General features: G+C 40.4%; 1 protein-coding gene and 1 long non-coding RNA gene across 7 annotated transcripts in view; both read right to left on the reverse strand.

Moving 5' to 3' along the window:
- The window catches only part of LOC126078158 (uncharacterized), a 38,559-nt gene extending 28,490 nt beyond the window's left edge, over positions 1-10,069 (reverse strand). Inside the window, exons 1-2 of the long non-coding RNA XR_007517985.1 lie at positions 9,937-10,069; positions 3,041-8,660 (exon numbers count right to left, since the gene is read on the reverse strand). This is a non-coding gene — a long non-coding RNA (uncharacterized LOC126078158). The remainder of the gene's footprint in view (positions 1-3,040; positions 8,661-9,936) is intronic.
- Positions 10,070-18,232: 8,163 nt separating this feature from the next.
- DOCK10 (dedicator of cytokinesis 10) overlaps positions 18,233-19,489 on the reverse strand; it is a 310,282-nt gene continuing 309,025 nt past the window's right edge. For 3 of the 6 annotated variants that reach the window (XM_049888330.1, XM_049888331.1, XM_049888329.1), the window contains exon 56: positions 18,235-18,994. In XM_049888330.1, coding sequence (XP_049744287.1) covers positions 18,851-18,994 — 144 coding nt within the window. In that variant the 3' untranslated portion in view covers positions 18,235-18,850. Of the gene's footprint in view, positions 18,995-19,489 lie in introns of all 6 variants that reach the window. The other 3 variants (XM_049888333.1, XM_049888332.1, XM_049888334.1) reach the window with 2 other exon arrangements.

The following is a 19,489-nucleotide window of genomic DNA, read 5'->3' on the forward strand; positions in this document are numbered from 1 at the left end:
TCCACATTCAACACCCATGGAAGCAGCAATCGAGAAATCAAAAGACACATTGCGTTGGGCAAATCTGCTGTAAAATATCTCTTTAAAGTGTTGAAAAGCAAAGATGTCACCTTGAAGACTAAGGCATGCTGACCCAACCCATGGTGTTTTCAATCGCCTCATATGCATCCAAAAGTTGGACAAAGAATAAGGAAGACCAAAGAGAATTCACACCTTTGAATTATGGCATTGGTGAAAAATATAGAGTGTACCATGGGCTGCCAAAAGAATGAACAAATCTGTCTTGGAAGAAATACAACCAGAGTGCTCCTTGGAAGCAAGCATGTGGAAACTGCGTCTCATAGACTTTGGACATGTTGTCAGGAGGGATCAGTCCCTGTTGAAGGACTTCATGCTTGGTAAAGTAGAGGGTCAGCGAAAAAGAGGAAGACCCTCAATAAGATGGATTGACACAGTGGCTACAACAATGGGCTTAAGCGTAGCAATAATTGTGAGGATGATGCAGGACCAGACAGTGTTTAGTTCTGTTGTGCATAGGGTCGCTATGAGCCGGAGGCGGCTTAATGGCACGAACAACAACAACACTATTTCTCCATCTTACTGGCATTCAAAACTAATCAGCACAGACAACAAATGTGCATATAAAATGAACTGCTTGCCTAATGTCCTTGATTTTTTTTTTAAAGAAATTTATGTGGTTTCAGAAAATCAAGTGAGACGAAGTAATTTTCTTTGTGAATGTAGTTACTCATTAAAATAAGTTATTTAGTCTCAGGGCTCTGAACACTAGATAAATAAGTGCCCAACAGCACAACAGCTTGGTTCCTTGGTTCTTAGAGCAGTAACTCTACTTGGAACACACGATCTTTCCATGTAATCCATTTTATGTGTTGTGGCTACTGAAATTATTTGTAAAATAATCCCAATAATATATTTTCGGTACTGGATAAAACTTGTATTCCCACTGCAAAATAAAAATTGGCTGCTTATTCAGCTAATGTGATATTTATAAAAGCCTTCACCATGGTTTCCAGCTCAAAACCCCCTTGAAGCCTTAAGACTTTGTCAATGAAAAGTAAGACTCTTAAACATGCAAATTTTAATGTTTTTAAAAGGTTTATTAAATTATAGAAAAAGGGACCACATCTACCACAGCCTCTGTCAGACTGAGTCCAGTACAACTAGATGGTGCCCAGCTACCACCAAGAACTACTCTGACAGAGATCACAATAGAGGGTCCCGGACAGAGCTGGAGAAAAATTTAGAACAAAATTCTAACTTAAAAAGAAAGATCAGACTTGCCGATCTGACAGAGACTGGAGAAACACTGAGAGTATGGCCCCTGGATGCCCTTTCAGCTCAGTAATGAGATCACCCCTGAGGTTCACCCTTCAGCCAAAGATTGATCAGACTAATGGGGTGCACCAGCCCTGGGGCAGGAACTGGAAGGCAGGAGGGAACAGGAAAGCTGGTAATAGGGAGCCCAGGGTTGAGAAGAGTGTTGACATGTTGTGGGATTGTTAACCAATGTCATAAAACAATGTTTGTACTAACTGATGAGAAACTAGTTTGCTCTGTTTAAACCTTCATCTAAAGCACAATAAAAATATATATATATATATATATATATATATATAGAAAAAAGCCTCAAGGAATAGCATTCTCTAAGTCTACCACCTTAATCATTCCCTGAAATGTTCATTTGTTTGTAGCACAGAAGTATTGCTTAGACGCAAGCAGTAACTCACTTTAATAAATATAAAGTTTTTCCAACCTTGATCTACAGAGAAGCTTACTTCTTTGATTCAAAGCCTGTTATATTAGTAAACGAATCCTCATTCTTTATTACGGCTGCACATTTTAATCAACTTTTAGCCAGCTTTTGAAAATTACTGATGCCCAGCTCCGCCCCAGACAAATTAAATCAGAACCTCTGCAGAATGGGGCTCAGATAATGGTTGGTTTGAACAAGATTTCAGGTTGTTTTAACATACAGCAGGGGGTTAAGGATATCTGGTCTTTGGATACTTGGTATGTAGGTGTTGTGGCATTTCTCTTTCTCTTTTATAGGCTAAACACACTGTGCGGACATATACAAACAAATGGATAGTGATTCAGCTGAACTAATTCAAGCACGAGAAAAAATCTTCCACATCTTACAAAACTGGCTAGAGCAATAGATCGATCTGAAAAATAAATACAACAGATCCCCAAATCTGGCCTCCAATTTTATCGCTTATTTTATTAAAACCTCCTACAAGAGTGAAAGTAGATCAGACCAAAGTGTAGTTCCTCTATGTAAGAGTTAAGTCTGTTTTGTTTCTATGGAAGATCGTCTTGTTCCTCCTTCCTTGCTGGTCTTGAGAAGCAGCAGATCATCCCAGCACACAAGAAATTAATTTCCGTGGAGGACCAGGTGCAACTAGTTAGATAGTTACCACGGAGATGGAAGCTGTAAGTCCCGGGTTTTCCAGAACAATTTCTGTTTTATGACTTCTTGTTCTTTCCAATAAAAGTCATTTGTAATATGTAAATGTGTTTTGATTAATTTTAGATACACATTTTTACATAAAAAGGAAAAAAGTAGTTTGTCAAATAATGAATCCTTGTGTTTGTTGAGAAAATTTAGGGATAGGTACAACTCGGCTGAATTAAAAAAAATAATAATCTTGAGGTAACTTAGAATCACTTTGGAAAAACTGGATCCATCAGCCAGCCGTCTCTGGAGTCCTGTAGCTCTTAAAAAACAGTGCTGCCATGCCTAATATAAATTAAAGTTACGTTCAACATGGAACGTACTATAGCTCTCATCTGAGATTTCATTTTACATCCTTTCCAAATTAGTTTATTTTCAATTCATCTGAAGAGAAATCAATGTAGGACTACTTGTCTAAAACTTAATTTAAACTTATTAGTTAGTCAAAATGGTAGATTTTTTTCCCTTTAAAAAAGGGTATTAAGTGTGCTTAATCTCATAGTTTAGATACTTTTTAGTTACTCCATACAGTTGATAATTTCTGAAGAAAATATTGGACAATACCTTTAGTATCACATGCAGGCAAAACTTTGCTGAAGATTATTCAAAAGGAGCTGCAGCAGTATATCAACAGGGAACTGCCAGAAATTCAAGCTGGATTCAGGAGAGGATGTGGAATGAGGGATATCATTGCTGATGTCACATGGATCCTGGCTGAAAACAGAGAATACCAGAAAAATGTTTACCTGTGTTTTATTAACTATGCAAAAGCATTCGACTGTGTGGATCATAACAAATTAGGGATAACATTTTGAAGAATGGGAATCCCAGAACACTTAATTGTGCTTATGAGGAACCTGCACATAGATCAAGCGGCAGTCATTCAACCAGAACAAGGGGATACTGTGTGGTTTTAATTCAGGATAGGTGTGTGTCAAGGTTGTATCCTTTCACCATACCTACTCAATCCATATGATGAGCAAATAAATCTGAGAAGCTGGACTACATGAAGAAGAAAAAGGCATCAGCATTGGAGGAAGGCTCATTAACAACCTGAGTTATGCAGACAATACAGTCTTGCTTGCTGAAAGTACAGAGGACTTGAAGCACTTACTGATGAAGATCAAAGACCACAGCCTGAAGTCTGGATTACACATCAACATAAGGAAAACAAAAATCCTCACAACTGGACCAATAAGCAACATCATGATAAAAAGAGATGATTGAAATTGTCAAGGATTTCATTTTACTTTAATCCAGTATCAACACCCATGAACGGAGCAGTCAAGAAATCAAAAGATGCATTGCATTGGGCAAATCTGCTGCAAAAGATCTCTTTAAAGTGTTGAAAAACAAAGATGTCACCTAGAAGACTAAGGTGCACCTGATCCAAGGCACAGTGTTTTTAATTGCCTCATATGTATGGGAAAGCTGGACAATGAATAAGGAAGATGGAGGAAGAATTGATGCCTTTGAATTGTGGTGCTGGAGAAAAATATGGAATATACTACGGACTGCCAAAAGAACGAACAAATCTGTCTTGGACGTGGTACAACAAGAATGCTCTTTAGAAGCATGAGTGGTGAGACTACATCTTACTTACTTTGCATATGTTATCAGAAGGGATCAGTCCCTGGAGGACTTCATGTGTGGCAAAGTAGAGGTTCAGCAAAGAAGAGGAAGAATCTCAAGGAGATGAATTGACACAGTGGCTGCAACAATGGGCTTAAGCATGGCAGCAATTATGAGGATGGCACAGGACCAGGCGGTGTTTTGTTCTGTTGTACACAGGGTCACTATGAGTTGGAACCGACTTGACAGCATCTAACAACAACCATGCAACTAAAGTTTGTTGTTTTACTTCTTAGGTGCCACCGACTTTGTTGTACAACAGAAGGAAACACCGCCTGGTCTTACTCCATCCTCACATTTATTGCTATGTTTTAGCTTACTGTTGCAGCCATTGTGTCAATCCATCTCCTTGAAGGCCGTTCTCTTTTTCACTGACCCTCTACTTTACCAAACATGATTTCCTTTTCCAGAGACTGGTCCCTCCTGATAACATGTCCAAAGTACCTGAGACAAAGACTCACCATCCTTGCTTCCGAGGAGCCCTATGGCTGTATTTCTTCCAGGACAGACTTGTTCATTCTTCCAGCAGTCCATGGTATATTTAATATTCTTTGCAAATACCATAATTCAAAAGGCGTCAATTCTTCTTTGGTCTTGCTTATTCATTGTTCAGCTTTCACATGGTAGATGAGGCAATCGAAAATATCAACGCTTGGGTCAGTTGCACCTTAGTCCTCAAACTGTTATCTTTGCTTATTAGCACTTTAAAGAGGTTTTTTGCAGCAGACTTGCCCGTTACAATACATCCTTTGATTTCCTGACTGCTGCTTCCATGGGCACTGAATGTGGATCCGACTAAAATGAAATCCTTGGCAACTTCAATCTTTTCTCCTTTTATCATGATGTTGCTTATTGGTCCAGTTGTGAGGATTTTTGTTTTCTTTATGTTGAGGTGTAATCCATACTGAAATGATCTTTGATCTTCATCAGTAAGTGCTTCAAGTCCTCTTCACTTTCCGCAAGCGAAGTTGTGTTATCTGCATAATACTGTTTGTTATTGAGTCTTCCTTCAAAACTGATGTAGCATTTTTCTTCATATAGTCCAGCTTCTGGGATTATTTGCTTAGCATACAGATTGAATAACTACCGTGAAAGGATAAAACCCTGACCCACACCTTTCTTGACTTTAAGTCACTTAATATGCTGGGTATGACTTTGGTCTACTCAAATTACTGATTCCTGCTCTACGTACAGTTTCCTCATGAGTACAATTAAGTGTTCTGGAACTCCCATTCTTCAAAATGTTATCCATAATTTGTTATGATCCACACAGTCGAATGCCTTTGCATAGTTAATAAAACAGAAATAAACATCTTTCTGGTATTCTTTGGTTTCAGCTAAGATCTATCAGAAGTCGGCAATAATATTCCTTGTTCCAGCTCCTCTCTGAATCCATCCTGAATTTCTGCTTTTTCCTATCAATTAACTCCTGCCACCACTTTTGTATGACCTTCAGCAAAATTTTACTTGCATGTTATATTAATTACATTGTTCAATAATTTTCACATTCCGTGGCATTACCTTTCTTTCAAATAGGTACAAATACGGATCTCTTTCAGTTGACTAGCCATGTCTTCCCTATAGACATATGGATATTATCTTATCCCTGATGGAGCTGTACTTCAGGATAGATCTTGACATGTTCTTTTAGATGAAGAATGCGATCTCATTCCTCTTCAATTTGTCATTCCTGACATAATAGACCATATGATTGCCTGACTCAAAATGGCCATTAGCAGTCCATTACAGCTCACTAACACCTAGGATACTGATCTTTATGCTTTCCATTTCATTTTTGATGACTTCCAATTTTCCTAGATTCATGTTTCCTATGTTCTACCTTCCCAATTATTAGTGTATGTTTGCAGCTGTTTCTTCTCATTTTGAGTTTTACCACATCAGCAAATGAAGGTCCCGAAAGTTTGGCTCTATCCACATCATTAAGGTCAATTCTACTTTGAGGAGTCAATTCTTCCCTAGTTGTGTTTTGAGGGCCTTCTGAGTCAGAATCAACTCGACTGCAGTGGGTTTTTTTGGCTTCTAACCACTAGTTTTTTTTTTTTTTTTTTAACCTAAGGGGCTCATCTTCTAGCATTATATCAGACAATGTTCAACTGTTATTCATAAGTTTTTCACTTCCCAATTTTTTCAAAAGTAGGTTGCCAGGTCTTTCTTCCTAATCTGTCTTAATCTGGAAGCTCTGCTGAAACCTGTCCTCCAAGAGTGACCCTGTTGATATTTGAAATACTGGTGGCAAACCCAGTATCACAGCAAGATGCAAGCCACCACAGTATGACAAACTGATAGATGAGTGGTGACTGTTGCTTATACTAATTCTTTAAAATTCACTGTGTGTCACATTGACAAATGTTGTGTTACCTATAATTTTACAACAATGTATATATTTTTTTAAATCCAGGGAAGAAACATTTATCATTTTTCTAATCAGATGCTAAATTTTCATTGGAATTACTTAATTCGTATTTAGATTTCATGAAATTGACAGTTGAAAAGTAGATTCACATCCAGAATCATTCCAAACGTGCTTAACCTGACTTGCTGTAAGTGACCGGCATTGGCCATTTTGAATCAGACAAGCATATGGTCTAACATGCCAGGTTTTGGCATAGTACTCTGTGATGATCTTCCAGCACAGAGGAGTATAAAGCAAAGCCCTCACAGTAACCTACCAAAAGCCCTGTCAGACAGTGTCTCAGTTTCACTCTAGTTTCCTCTGCAACCACTGCCCTTACTCTGCTCCAGTCACACTAGTCTCTTTGCCAGGTAAGTTCCTGCCTTAGCACCTTTGTCCTGGCTGTCTGTGTGGCTGAAAATGTTTTCCCCTATATATCCGTGTAGTTAATTTCCTAGTCTTCTACATCAGCTAGTAGAAACTGTCTCTACCTCCCAGGATGAGTTAGCAGTGCTGGAATGTAGGGGGTGTTTGGCTCTTCCCAGGCCCAAGGGCAAAGTTTTAAAAATGGAGGTTAGCAGCATTTAAAAATCAACAAACAAAAACAACAAACCAGTTGCCATTGAGTTGACTCCAACTCATAGTGACCTCATGAGTGTTTTGAGTAGAACTGAACTCCATAGTGTGGAACTCAACTCCATAGTGTTTTCAAGGGCTCTGACCCTTCAGAAGTAGGTTGCAAGACCATTAGGATGCCTATTTTTCAGGCAATGAGGAGTTGGCAACAAGTATTTTCCTTCTATCCTCCTCAAATAAGTGATGACACAGCATTTCCTTTTTTTGTAGACATAAAATTGTGCCTTGCTAGAATGTGGTGTGTAGGTTGGCTTATGGACTGCTTATCAGTTTTAGTCAATGACAGGGAATGGTCAAGGACAGAATAAAACTTAGGAAGTCTGTCTGGATCATCACCACTCGAGCACATTTCCTTCTATGCGGAGGTACCCGATTGCCTTATCCTCTCAGACATACATAGTAGAAAAAAATGTCATTTACATGAAACCTTACATTTTACTTTTCAAAAGTCATATACCCTGCTATTATAAATTATTTAAACAGCTGCTCACAAATTCTACTTTTGCAGCATTTCTTGAGAATTGATTTTTTCCTTGAACTTGATACTTAGCTACTGTCAAAGTGATTTCCTAGGTGGCCAGAAGCATCTTGTGTTACAATAAATTCAGACTTAGGACCAGATTTGACATCGGCTATCTCGCTGTTATTTTGATATTGGTGTTTGATACAATGGCAGAGTTGTGTGGAAAAGTAGGCAGAGACCAGAAGCTTTTGATGAATATAGCATCCATGATGCTGATAAGTTTCTTAGAAGGATATATAAGGATGCCATAGGTCAACCCACATTAAAGAGCATAGCTGCCTCCCTGCACAGCCACATGGGAGATGATCGTGGCCTTATTAGCTTTGTGTCATGAAGGGACTTTCAAGGAGACAGGTATGGAGAGAAACATCCACATTTGACATGCCTAAGAATTTCAGGGTCTCCTAAGATGGGCGTATGCTCAACACATTTGAACAGCGTGTCAAGATACTGGGTCCTAACTTCTGCTCTGTCACTAATTTGTTATTAAATCTTACTCATAAAATATAGGCTGGCAGAAACTACAAATCAAATGTCTTATACAGGGAGGCAGGTAAAATAAATGAATAAAAATACTGAGTTTTGCAACTACTTAGCTCCAGCTTATTGTTACCACCAAGGAATGTAGGTCTAATGTTTCTAGTTCTTCAGACTTTCCAAAAGAATCTGGAAATCCAAACTTTCATATGAAATCCCAATTTTTAAAGATGGGCAACTAGTTCAACCTTTTACAGTGCGGGACAACAAACAAAAGGAGAAGGATTGAGTCTCTTGATTTCCAATGTGTGTGGCTTCCAGTGGGCAGGCTCTCTCATTTTCCCGCTGAGAAACAAAGGTCCAGAAAAGTTATATAGCTTGCCAAGGTCAACTTGCTTTAATAAACATTTATCTCCAGACTAGGTATTCTGTAATAATAGAACTGTATGATCTTGCAGCTGTAAGACCAAGTAATTCCTCTTTTTCTGGGCCTGAATCTTCATCTGTAAGGGGAACATAAATACAGAGATCTCCTTGTATAATTGTGAAAGTAAATTAATTTACAATGACAAATTCACTTAAGTGGTTTGAAATCAGTAAGTTTTTAATAAAGGTTACTTGAAGGGTGGAGCCAAGATGCTGGGCTAGTCAGACACCCCAAGCCATCCCTCTGCAACAAAAACCAAAAAGAAACCCAAACCCACTGCCATCCAGTCAATTCTGACTCATAGCGACCCTACAGCAAAGACAACCTACCCCCCGCCAAAAAAAACAGGTAGAACAGGTAGATGCAAACATCAATCCTGGTACCCAGAGCTTTAAAAGAAAGGATAAAGTATTAGCTCCGAAGCCACTGAGAAGAAGAAACTAACGGAAAACAACCAAGGGGATACGGAGTGAAGGTTTCCTGCTAACCGGCAGAGCACAGCGCTACCATCTTGAGATAAAGCCAAAAAACCTCACACAAAGAGCACAGACAGGCACCTTCACAGAACTCCCAATGGAAGATAGAGGAAAGGCATGGGCACACCCAGAGCGAAGTAAGGTCCCATTTTCTGGCTGCAGTAACCAGAGGAGCAAGCTCCTTCAACCTTCACCCTTCTGGCGAGTAGTGGCAAGAACCGCCCCACCCCTGCAGCCTGGACTGCCTGGGACCACGGTGCAAACCCACTCTATCCCCCCTGCCCCCCTCCGCACCCCCGCCCCGCCCAGGACCTAGTCCTGTCCACCCCCCTTTAATCCTCCCTATTGCCTCTCTCTTCCTGACCGCCACACCCCGCTGCACTGCAGCCAAACAACCGAGCTCTGCACTCTGCTCTGCCTGCCAGTCAGGCTGCATCACAGCCAGGCCACAGGGTCCTATGTCCACGCCCACACTCTCCCTGCAGGCTCTGCACTGCTGCTCTGCAGCTGAGCGTTCCGGCCCCCGATTCTGCCTCTTTGCTGGCTCCATCCCGCTGTCTTGCAGCCAAGCAATCCGTCTCAGTGCCCATGCCCCTTCCCCTTCTCTTGGCTCCACTCCGCTGCCCCTAGTAACCCGAGCCATGACCCCACCTTCCCCGCTGGCTCCGCACCACTACGCTAAAGGAGGTGATCTGGCCCCATGCCCTTGCCACCTCCCTCCCTGCGTGCTGCCTCCGCTGCCCCGGACCACACTTCTCCCTCCCCGCAGGCTCTGCCCCACTGCACCTCAGCTGAGCGCCCAGGCCCATGACCCTTCCTCCTTAGTGGCTCTGCTCCGCTGCTCCACAGCTGAGGGCCCTGTGCCCACACTCTTACCTCCCGGCCTGCTCCACCCTGCTGCCCCTGAGCTGAGTGCTCAGCCCAGGCTCTTCACTCCCTGCCTGCTCTGCTCCTCTGTGCTGCAGCTGGACAACCCAGCCTCAAGCCAGAGGCCCTCTCTCCCAGCTCTGCCCTACTGTTTCACAAATGAGGAACCTTGCCCTGCACCCCTCCCCCACCGCAGGCTCTGCCCTACTGCTCCGCAGCAGAGCATCCTGACGCTTGATCCTCCCTCCCTGCTAGCTCCATTCAACTGAACCACAGTTGAGCAACCTAACCTGGTGCCCCTCCCTACCCAACAGACCTGTACAAATGTCCTACAGCTGAGCATCCTGGACCCCTGCCCTTCCTACCCACCGGCCCTTCCCCACTGCATCACAGCTAAGCAACCCGCCCTGCCCGTCTGGCTAGGATGGTGAGAGCTATCATGCCCATAGAGGAAGCAGCAACAAAGCATGGCGGGCCTGGCTGCCCAGACAAACCAAAACAAGCAGGACTAAATAAACAAACGTAGGATCAGTAAAAAAAAAAAAAGAAAATACATGAATGTCTCAGAGACAGCATACAGTATCAAAACATAGAAAAAAGCAGGGCAAGATGGTTCAAATAAGCAACCAAATTAAGAATCAGATGACCTTCCAGTACAAGAAAAGGTAGTGTAACAGCCTGATAAATGGCACTCAAAAGACTAATATTTAGGGATCTCAAAGAGATTAGGGCCCGCAGGTCTGTCAGTTTGTCCTACTGTGGGACCTTAATGACATGGATGAAGTCAAGCTTTTGGGACCTTCGTTTGCTGATGTGGCATGACACAAAATGAGAAGAACCAAAGCAGATATTCATTAATAATAGGAATGTGAAACATATGATGTATGAATCTAGAAAAACTGGAAATCGTCAAAAATGAAATGAGGCATGTAAACATCAATATCCTGGGCATTAGTGAGCTGAAATGGCTGGTATTTTTCATTTTGAATCAGAAAATCAAATGGTCTACTATGCCAGGAATGACAAACTGAGGAGTGACCTTGCATTCATCACCAAAAGGAACATTTCCAGACCTACCCTGAATTATAGCATTGTCAGTGATAGGATAATATCCGCACACCTACAGGGTCTAATAATAGACTATTATTCTAATTTACACACCAACCACTAATGCCAAAAATGAGGAAATTGAAGATTTTACCAACTTCTGCAGTCTGAAATTGATCAAACGTGTAATCAAGCTGTACTGATAATTACTGGTGATTGGAATGTGAAAGTTGGAAACAAAGGAGAGTGGCTGGTACTTGGAAACTATGTCCTTGGTGATACAAATTATGCCAGAAATCACATAATACAATTTTGAAATACCAATGACTTCTTAATTGCAAATAACTTTTTTCAACAATATAAATGACGATTATAAACATGGGGCTCACCACATAGAATACACAAGAATCTTTGGAAAGAGACAATGGAGAAGCTCAATATCATCAGTCAGAACATAGCCTGGGGTTGACTGTGGAAAAGACCATCAATTGCTCATATGCAAGTTAAGGTTGAAGCTGAAGAAAATTAGAGCAAGTTCACAAGAGCTAAAACACGACCTTGAGGATATTCCATCTTAATTTAGAGGCCATCTCAAGAATAGACTTGATGCATTGAACTCTAATGACTGAATACCAGATGAGTTGTAGAATGAGATCAAAGGCATCAAACACGAAGGAAGCAAAAGTTTGCTGAAAAGAAAGAAAAGATCAAAATGGATGTCAGAAGAGACTTTGAAACTTGCTCTTGAATGTCGGGTAGCTAAAGTGAATGGAAAAAATCATGAAGTAAAAAAGAGCTGAACAGAAGATTTCAAAAGGTGGCTGGAGAAGACAAAGTAAAATATTATAATAAAATGTACAGAGTCCTGGAATTATAAAACCAAAAGGGAAAAAGACACTCAGTATTTCTAAAGCTGAAGGAACTGAAGAAAAAATTCAAGCTTTGAGTTGCAATATTGAAGGATTCTACAGGGAAAATGTTAAACGACCCAGGAAGCATCAAAAGAAGACGGAAGGAATACAGAGTCACTGCAGCAAAAAGAACTGGCCGATGTTCAGCCATTTCAGGAGGAAGCGTGTAATCAAGAACCAATGGTACTGAAGGAAGAAGTTCAAGCTGCACTAAAGGGAATGGTGGAAAACAAGTCTCCAGGAAATGATAGAAAACCAACTGAGATATTTCAACAAACAAATGCAACCCTGAAGGTGCTCACTGGTCTATGCCAAGAAATTTGTAAGACAGCTTCCTGGCCAACTGACTGGAAGAGATACATATTTGTGCCCATTGCTAAGAAAGATGATCCAACAGATTGTGGGAATTATCTACCAATATTAATACCACACACAAGAAAAATTTTGTTAAGATCATTCAAAAGTGGTTGCAGCAGGTACTTTCAGAAATTCAAGTCAGATCCAAAAGAGGATGTGGAATGAGGGGTATCATTCCTGATGTCAGATGGATCTTGGCTGAAAGCAGAGAATACCAGAAAGATGTTTACCTGTATTTGATTGGTTTCGCAAAGGCATGCTACTGTGGGAATCATAACATATTATGGATAACACTGGAAGAATAGAAATCCAGAACACTTAACTGTGCTCATGAAGAACCTGTACATAGATTAAGAGGTGGCCGTTCGAACGGAACAAGGGGTACTGCATGATTTAAAGTCAGGAAAGCCGTGTGTCAGTATTGTATCCTTTGGCCATACTTATTCAAACTGGATGCTGAGCAAATAACCTGGGAAGCTGGACTATATGAAGTGGAATGCAGCATCAGCCTTGGAGAAAGTCTCATTTACAACCTGCGATATGCAGATAACACAACCTTGCTTGATGAAGGGAAGAGGACTTGAAGCACTTACTGATGAAGATCAAAGACTACAGCCTTCAGTATTGATTATACCTCAACATAAAGAAAACAAAAATCCTCACAACTGGACCAATAAGCAACTTCATGATAAAGGGAGAAAATATTGAAGTTGTCAAGGATTTCATTTTTCTTGGATCCACAATCAATGCCCATGGAAGTATCAGCCAAGAAATCAAACAATGCATTGCACTGGGTCAATCTTCTGCAAAAGACCTCCTTAAAGTGTTGAAAAGCAAAGATGTCTCTTTCAGGACCAAGGTGCACCAACCCAAGACATAGTATTTTCTGTTGCCTCATATGCATGCAAAAGCTGGACAATGAATAAGGAAAATCTAAGTAGTACTGACGCCTTCGAATGATGGTGTTGGTGAAGAATGTTATTTACCCCATGGAATGCCAGAAGAACAAACAAATCTGCCTTGGAAGAAGCATAGCCAGGATGCACATTGGAGCATTTTATTTGTCCATACTCCAAAGGATTAGATAAAAGTTATATTATGAAGTTCTATAGGTGAAAAAAAAGGAGACTCCGTATCTTCAGGGGAATTCAGGAAGATTGTAGATTGAATTTGTTAGATATTACCTAATCATGCTAGTAACAACACTGGAAACAACACTGGCTTAAACAAGATGATTTTTTAAGTTTTTTCCTTTTTTTTTAATTTCCAGAAATAGGCAATCTAAGGCTGGCATGACAACGATCATCTTGAACTCTGACTTCTATCTTTCTCCTCTGCCATCTTTAGTGTGTGTTTTCCTGTAATTTCCCGTGATCCAAGATTGCTTCCAGAACTCAAACTCACGTACCAGGCAAGAAGGAGAAAGTAGGAACAGCAAAAAGGGCCTAGACCAGCTGCCTACTATCTTTTAAGAAGCTTTTCTGAAAAGTGTCATCCAACAAATTCACTTATGTCTCAGTAGTCAGGTCATAATCACAAAGACACAGCAAGATTGATTAAGAATTATTGTCCTTTGGCATGTAACATACATTCAGTATATCAAATCAGGGTGGTGTTACTAAGAAAGACGGGAAGAGCAGAAGATGGGAAGGCAACTAGCCATCGCTGCCACATATGCTAATTTCAGAAGTAATGCGAACAAAGCACCTCTGATGGAAATGAACATAAAATCAAATATCAGCAAGAGGTAAACTGAAATGTCTATAGATGTTAATGTAAACACATCTCAAGAGGGAATTCAAATACAAAATGTAAGTCGCAATGGGTTGAAAATATGGACACCAGAACGGCCAACAGAACCCCAGAAGAAAGGAAGTTAGGGAAAAATTTCTTCTCTCAGGGCTTGACACATATAGTTCTTTCTTGGAAGAGAGGTAAATGTTGTGAATATTTCAGTTTAAGGCACCACAGAGGGAAAAGGATACTTCTTTTGAAATAAAACAAATTTGTTAAAGTGTTTCCCAACAGGCATTATCAGATTCAGCTTGAATAAAATGTTTTTAAAATATCCATTTCAGGTACACTTGACTCCGTATTCACTCTTCAGCCTTCTAGTGATAAAATTTCCTTTCAGAATAGACTTCCTCACCCTCCAGGAGAATATAATAAAGACAACACAAATATTTGGGTTCATTCATAACATGTATCTCATTGTAAAACTACTTTGACATTCAGGCTAAAAACCACTGTTGCGTGAATTTTCCTAGAGTGAGTCATAGTTGCAGATCTGAGTTTCCTAAAAACCAAGCACTTAACCTGTAATGAAAAGGGAATAAAATCCGGACTGATGTTTTTGATCTTATTCACTGCTTGATGGTGGGTTCTTAAAAAGTAGTGAGTTTTCCAAAAACATACTTCAGAAACTCAGTGTTGGAAGAGGTTCAAGGACCATGCCATGTTGACAAGGTTTTCAAATGCCTGGTTAGCTTGCTTGGGCAGAATATGATGCTGCTAAGAACAAGATCACTGATTTTAATCTTTGAGTCAATGATTTTCACTCTCACTGTCGTCCCAGGCTGCTCTCAGCACCACAACCAGGTTCCTGACAAATCCTTGTAGGCGTTCGTATAAAAGACTCAGAAAAGCCTGGGGAGATCTAGTAGGGAAACAGCTACAATTTGTCAGGTTGGTTTAATTTGATTTATAAGACTTAGCTATTATTTCTTATTTACAAAAAAATATTAAAGGAAAAAAAAATCACATTGCAGAATATAGATCCCTTTGAAATAAAAAGAACTCATTAACTTCCATGTGAGTAAATCAGACTTCCTTATTCCATGGGTGACTCTCTTAAGGAAAATATCCTGGGAATCCCACTGTCTTATTTAAAACTTCAAAAAAAAAAAAAAAAAAAACACATGCACACACATACAAAACAAAACAAAAAAACTCACCAAAACTGGGTTTAGTAGATATAGTTGCGTTGCTTTCAATGAAATACAAGAGAGGTCTTCAGCTTCAAAAATAAATATCCTTTATGACTAGAAATTTATTGAAGAAACAATGATACTATAGTTAAGGAATTAATATTATATAAAATGATGTAAGAAGTTAATGAGCAGATTCCCCTGGAGAGTCCCTGAGACTTCTTGGTGTTTGTCGCTAGTTGCCGTCGAGTTGATTCCGACTCATGAAACCCCTATGTACTCTAGAATGAAACATTGCCCGGTCCTATTTAAAGTATTTAAAGTGTTATTTAAAGTTATTCTTTGTAAAACCAAACCTGCTGCTGTCGAGTCGATTCCCAGTCATAGCCACTCTATAAGATAGAGTAGAACTGTCCCATAGGGTTTCCAAGGAGGGGCTAGTGAAACTGCCAACCTTTGGGTTAGCAGCCAAGTTTTCAACCACTGTGTAAAGGTTTGCTCAATTACTCAGTCTTAATCACCACTATCTTCTCCAAATGACCTTAGCGAACCCCATATGGCCATGTTTTGCTCTATCTCTCACTCCTTAGCCTTTGAAGATTAATCCTATGTGCTCACTGTGGAGTTTCTCTTGATTTCTCCCGTAACTCACCCTCCCCTGCCCATTCTCTCTCCACATTCATTCCCTCTTTATTTATCACTGAGTTTATTTCAAGAAGCCATTCATTCAAAGTAAAATACTACACATAGTTTAGAGAAAGGAAATACAAATACTAAAAAGAATATAAAATAAGAACTCGGTATCTTGGCAATTCAAAATCAGGTTACTGTTTTATATTGTTTTCTACAGAGCAATTTTTAGATTTAATTAGCCCTGGTGGTGCAGTGGTTAAAGTGCTAGGCTGCTAACTGAAAGACTGGCAGTTGGAAGCCACCAGCCACTCTGTGGGAAAAAGATGTTGCAGCCTGCTTCCATAAAAATTTACAGCCATGGAAACGCTGTGGGGTTGCTCTGAGTTGGAACTGACTGGACTGCAGTGAGTTTGGTTTTTGGTTTTAGTTAATTAGCAGAAGGTTGGTCCCTGAGTGGTGCAAATGATTAAGCACTGGACTACTTGCCGAAAGGTTGGCACGTCTTTGTCCTGTGGAGTGCCTGGTGGGTTCAAATCAACCTTTTGGTTAGCAGCCAAGCACTTAATCTCTGAGTCACCAGAGAACCTTTAGGTTAGTAGCTGAGTGAAAATTGTTTGCGTCACCTTAAAATGTGTTGTTGTTGTTAGGTGCCTTAGAGTTGATTTTCTACACTAAGCCACCCCCTGTGACAGAGTAGAACTGCCCCATAGGATTTTTGGTTAAGCATTTCCATTTCTGCAGTTGGAATTCACCAGCCACTACTTCCTTGAAAACCCTGTGGGGCAGTTCTACTCTGTCCTATAGGGTTGCTATGATTTGGAATCCACCTGAGAGCAACAGGTTTTTTAAGCTTTATGGGAGCAGATCTCCAGGCTTTTCTCCCAAGGAGCCAATGGGTGGGATTAAACTGCTTACCTTCCAGTTAGCAGCTGAGTGATTAACCAGCTTAACAAATCCAAATGGGGAAATGAGGAGAGATGAGCCAAGATGCTGACCCAAAGATCCAGGAACCAAAAGAAGTCGAGGCCAAGGCAGGATGGGGCAAGGAATGAAGCTGGGAGTGATATCTTGGGCCAAAGTTCAGTTCCTCAAAGGGCATTTTATTTACATTTTAAAATAAAGCAGTGGGCTCTTTTTAAGGGAAAACATAAACACTGTGAAATGAGCCTTGAGGGATCAGAGTTCTCATCCACAATATCCTCTTATCACTTCTGTGTACAGGACTTTTAAATGTGTTCCAAGCCCTATCCTCCCTCCTCACTATGATTTGGTAACATTGACCAGAGGATTTTCAAAGTAGAAAGGTAAAAACTCAACTAAATGTTTCCTCCTTTGATGGCGGAGACTCTGGCGTGGCTGCTGAGGATGAATATAAGGTGGTTATTCTCTTGCTTGTCTTCTGCGCCTGGAGCAGGTCAGTTTGGATGGATTGCTGCTTTTGGAGGCTGGGGGGAGGGAGTGGGTCAAAAGGTGGAATCTGTCAGTGGTCCCCAACCTGGGTGAGTATCAGTCCTAGCTTGATGGAATACAGATCTGCCAGGATAAGCTAATAACCCTTCAGTAACAATCTCTGAATCTCAGGGACTTAAACTTATTTTTCACTCAGGCTATATGTGCAACAAAGTTTGGTGATGGTGGTGGTGGTCGGGAGTCTTTGCTCTTTGTGGTCATTCGGGAATTCGGAGGGATAGAGGCTGTGTCTCCATGTGCTTCTAAGATAACTGCGTTAGGGGAAGAGATCGGGCTGAACCACGTTTTGATTTTAAAGCCATTTCCTGAAAGTGACACATGTCACTTATGTGTACATTTCACAGGCTAAAGGAAGTCATGTTCATTTCTTGTCAACTGCCATTAAGGAGGCCTCTGACTCACGGAGACCCCATTTACAGGAGAACAAAATGCTGCCCTGTCCTGTGCCATCCCCACGATCACTTGAGGATCGGACCATTGGGATCCACAGGGTTTTCCCTGGCTGATTTTGGAAGTAGATCACCAGGTCTTTCTTTCTAGTCTGTCTTAGTATGGAAGCTCTGCTGCAACAATTTAGCATCATAACAACACGTAAGTCTGCATTGGGATGGCTGTGCCTGAGGTGCATTGGCTGGGAATCACGCCACAGTCATGCCCAACTTCAAAGGACACAGGAAAGTGCAATCCCAACAGAGTTCATAGAGTGTAGAACTGGAATCTCTGTGAAGAGCCCTAGTAATTACCCAAAACTCCCAAGATCTGAACTTATTGTATCTGCCCAAATCATTCTAATATTCTCCTAGATTTGGAAACTACTGGTCTGTCTAGTTGATCTTTGCAGAAATTCCCAGCTGATTTTTGAGTCCTTTGCCTGACTTCTTCATAAAGCATCGTAAGTATTGGATACAGAATTACACTCAGTAGATGTCCAACGAACCACTGTTAGCAGCAACTCACCCACCCTTCACGAGAAAACAAATGCAATTTTTTATTTCTATTAACAACAACAAAATACTTCCATACTTCCAAGCTCTGTTGCTTTTAAGAGACATATATTACAAATAAAGGAACTCCACAAACTTTAAAGATCAGAATTTATCAACACTTTTGTACACAGACACAAATATTTTAATATCACGGTATCTGAAATGTTAATCATATAATTTTAGTACTGTCATAAGTCTTAACTAAAAAGATTCTTTTCAATTTGGTAAAAATCATATATTTTACAATCTTTTATTTACATTTGAAATATGCTTAAATGGTACAAAAACATTCACTTTAACCTTTAAAATATGTGTACTAGGACTAGGTATCGAACATGTAATAAGTGACAGCAAACTTAGGGTTTGCTTTTGAGCTACACATTCATTGGAATTTCATGGCAAATATTCAGCTTGGCTTGCTCAATGCCACTCAAAGAAAAACATCACAGGGAATGTGCAAATCCGGAGGCTGGCAAAATTCTCAAGCTAGCGAGGTAAAAAATATATATATATATTAACACCATAAAAACTTCAAATAAATTAAATCTATCTTTCTCTTCCCCGAGATTAACTGCAAATTCAGACAGTTCTCTTAGAAGTGTGTCAAATGCTGCAGACTCAAAACCTCAGCACTAGGTGAGACAGAGACGGCAGGCAGGGTCGGGGTTGCCTTGCTAATTGCCCGAGTGCAGGTTCGCTCCACTGCGCGCTTTGATGGGTCGTCCCTGTATGTAATCTTCACCCAGGACAAGATGAAACGGAACAAAATAGAGAAGTTACTATTGATATTCCCAAACTCAAAATTAACACCTACACTAAAAACAAACAAACAAACAACAAAAAAAAAACCATTGCCATCGAGCCGATTCCAACTCATAGCGACCTTATAGGACAGAGTAGAACTGCCCCATACAGTTTCCAGGCAGTGGCTGGTAAATTCAAACTGCGGACCTTTTGGTTAGCAGCTGTAGGTTTTCACCCCTGAGCCACCAGGGCTCCTTTATTCCCCATGGGAATGTGCGCAGTTAAAAATTGCTCTCTCAAAGTGGGTTCTGCAGACCTTTTTTTCCCAAGCCCACGTGCAAGTCATTTTGGCAAGGCTGAAGTCGTTTCACGATACTCGTTAGCTATCAGATACAAAATTGTCAGTATTTGAGTGAGCTTTATAAATGTATCTGAGCAATTCAAAGTAATTTTACTGTTCTAAAAGTTTATACATTATGTTGTCAAA

This window comes from Elephas maximus, chromosome 6 (genome assembly GCF_024166365.1).
Source record: "Elephas maximus indicus isolate mEleMax1 chromosome 6, mEleMax1 primary haplotype, whole genome shotgun sequence".
Taxonomy (NCBI): Eukaryota; Metazoa; Chordata; class Mammalia; order Proboscidea; family Elephantidae; genus Elephas; species Elephas maximus.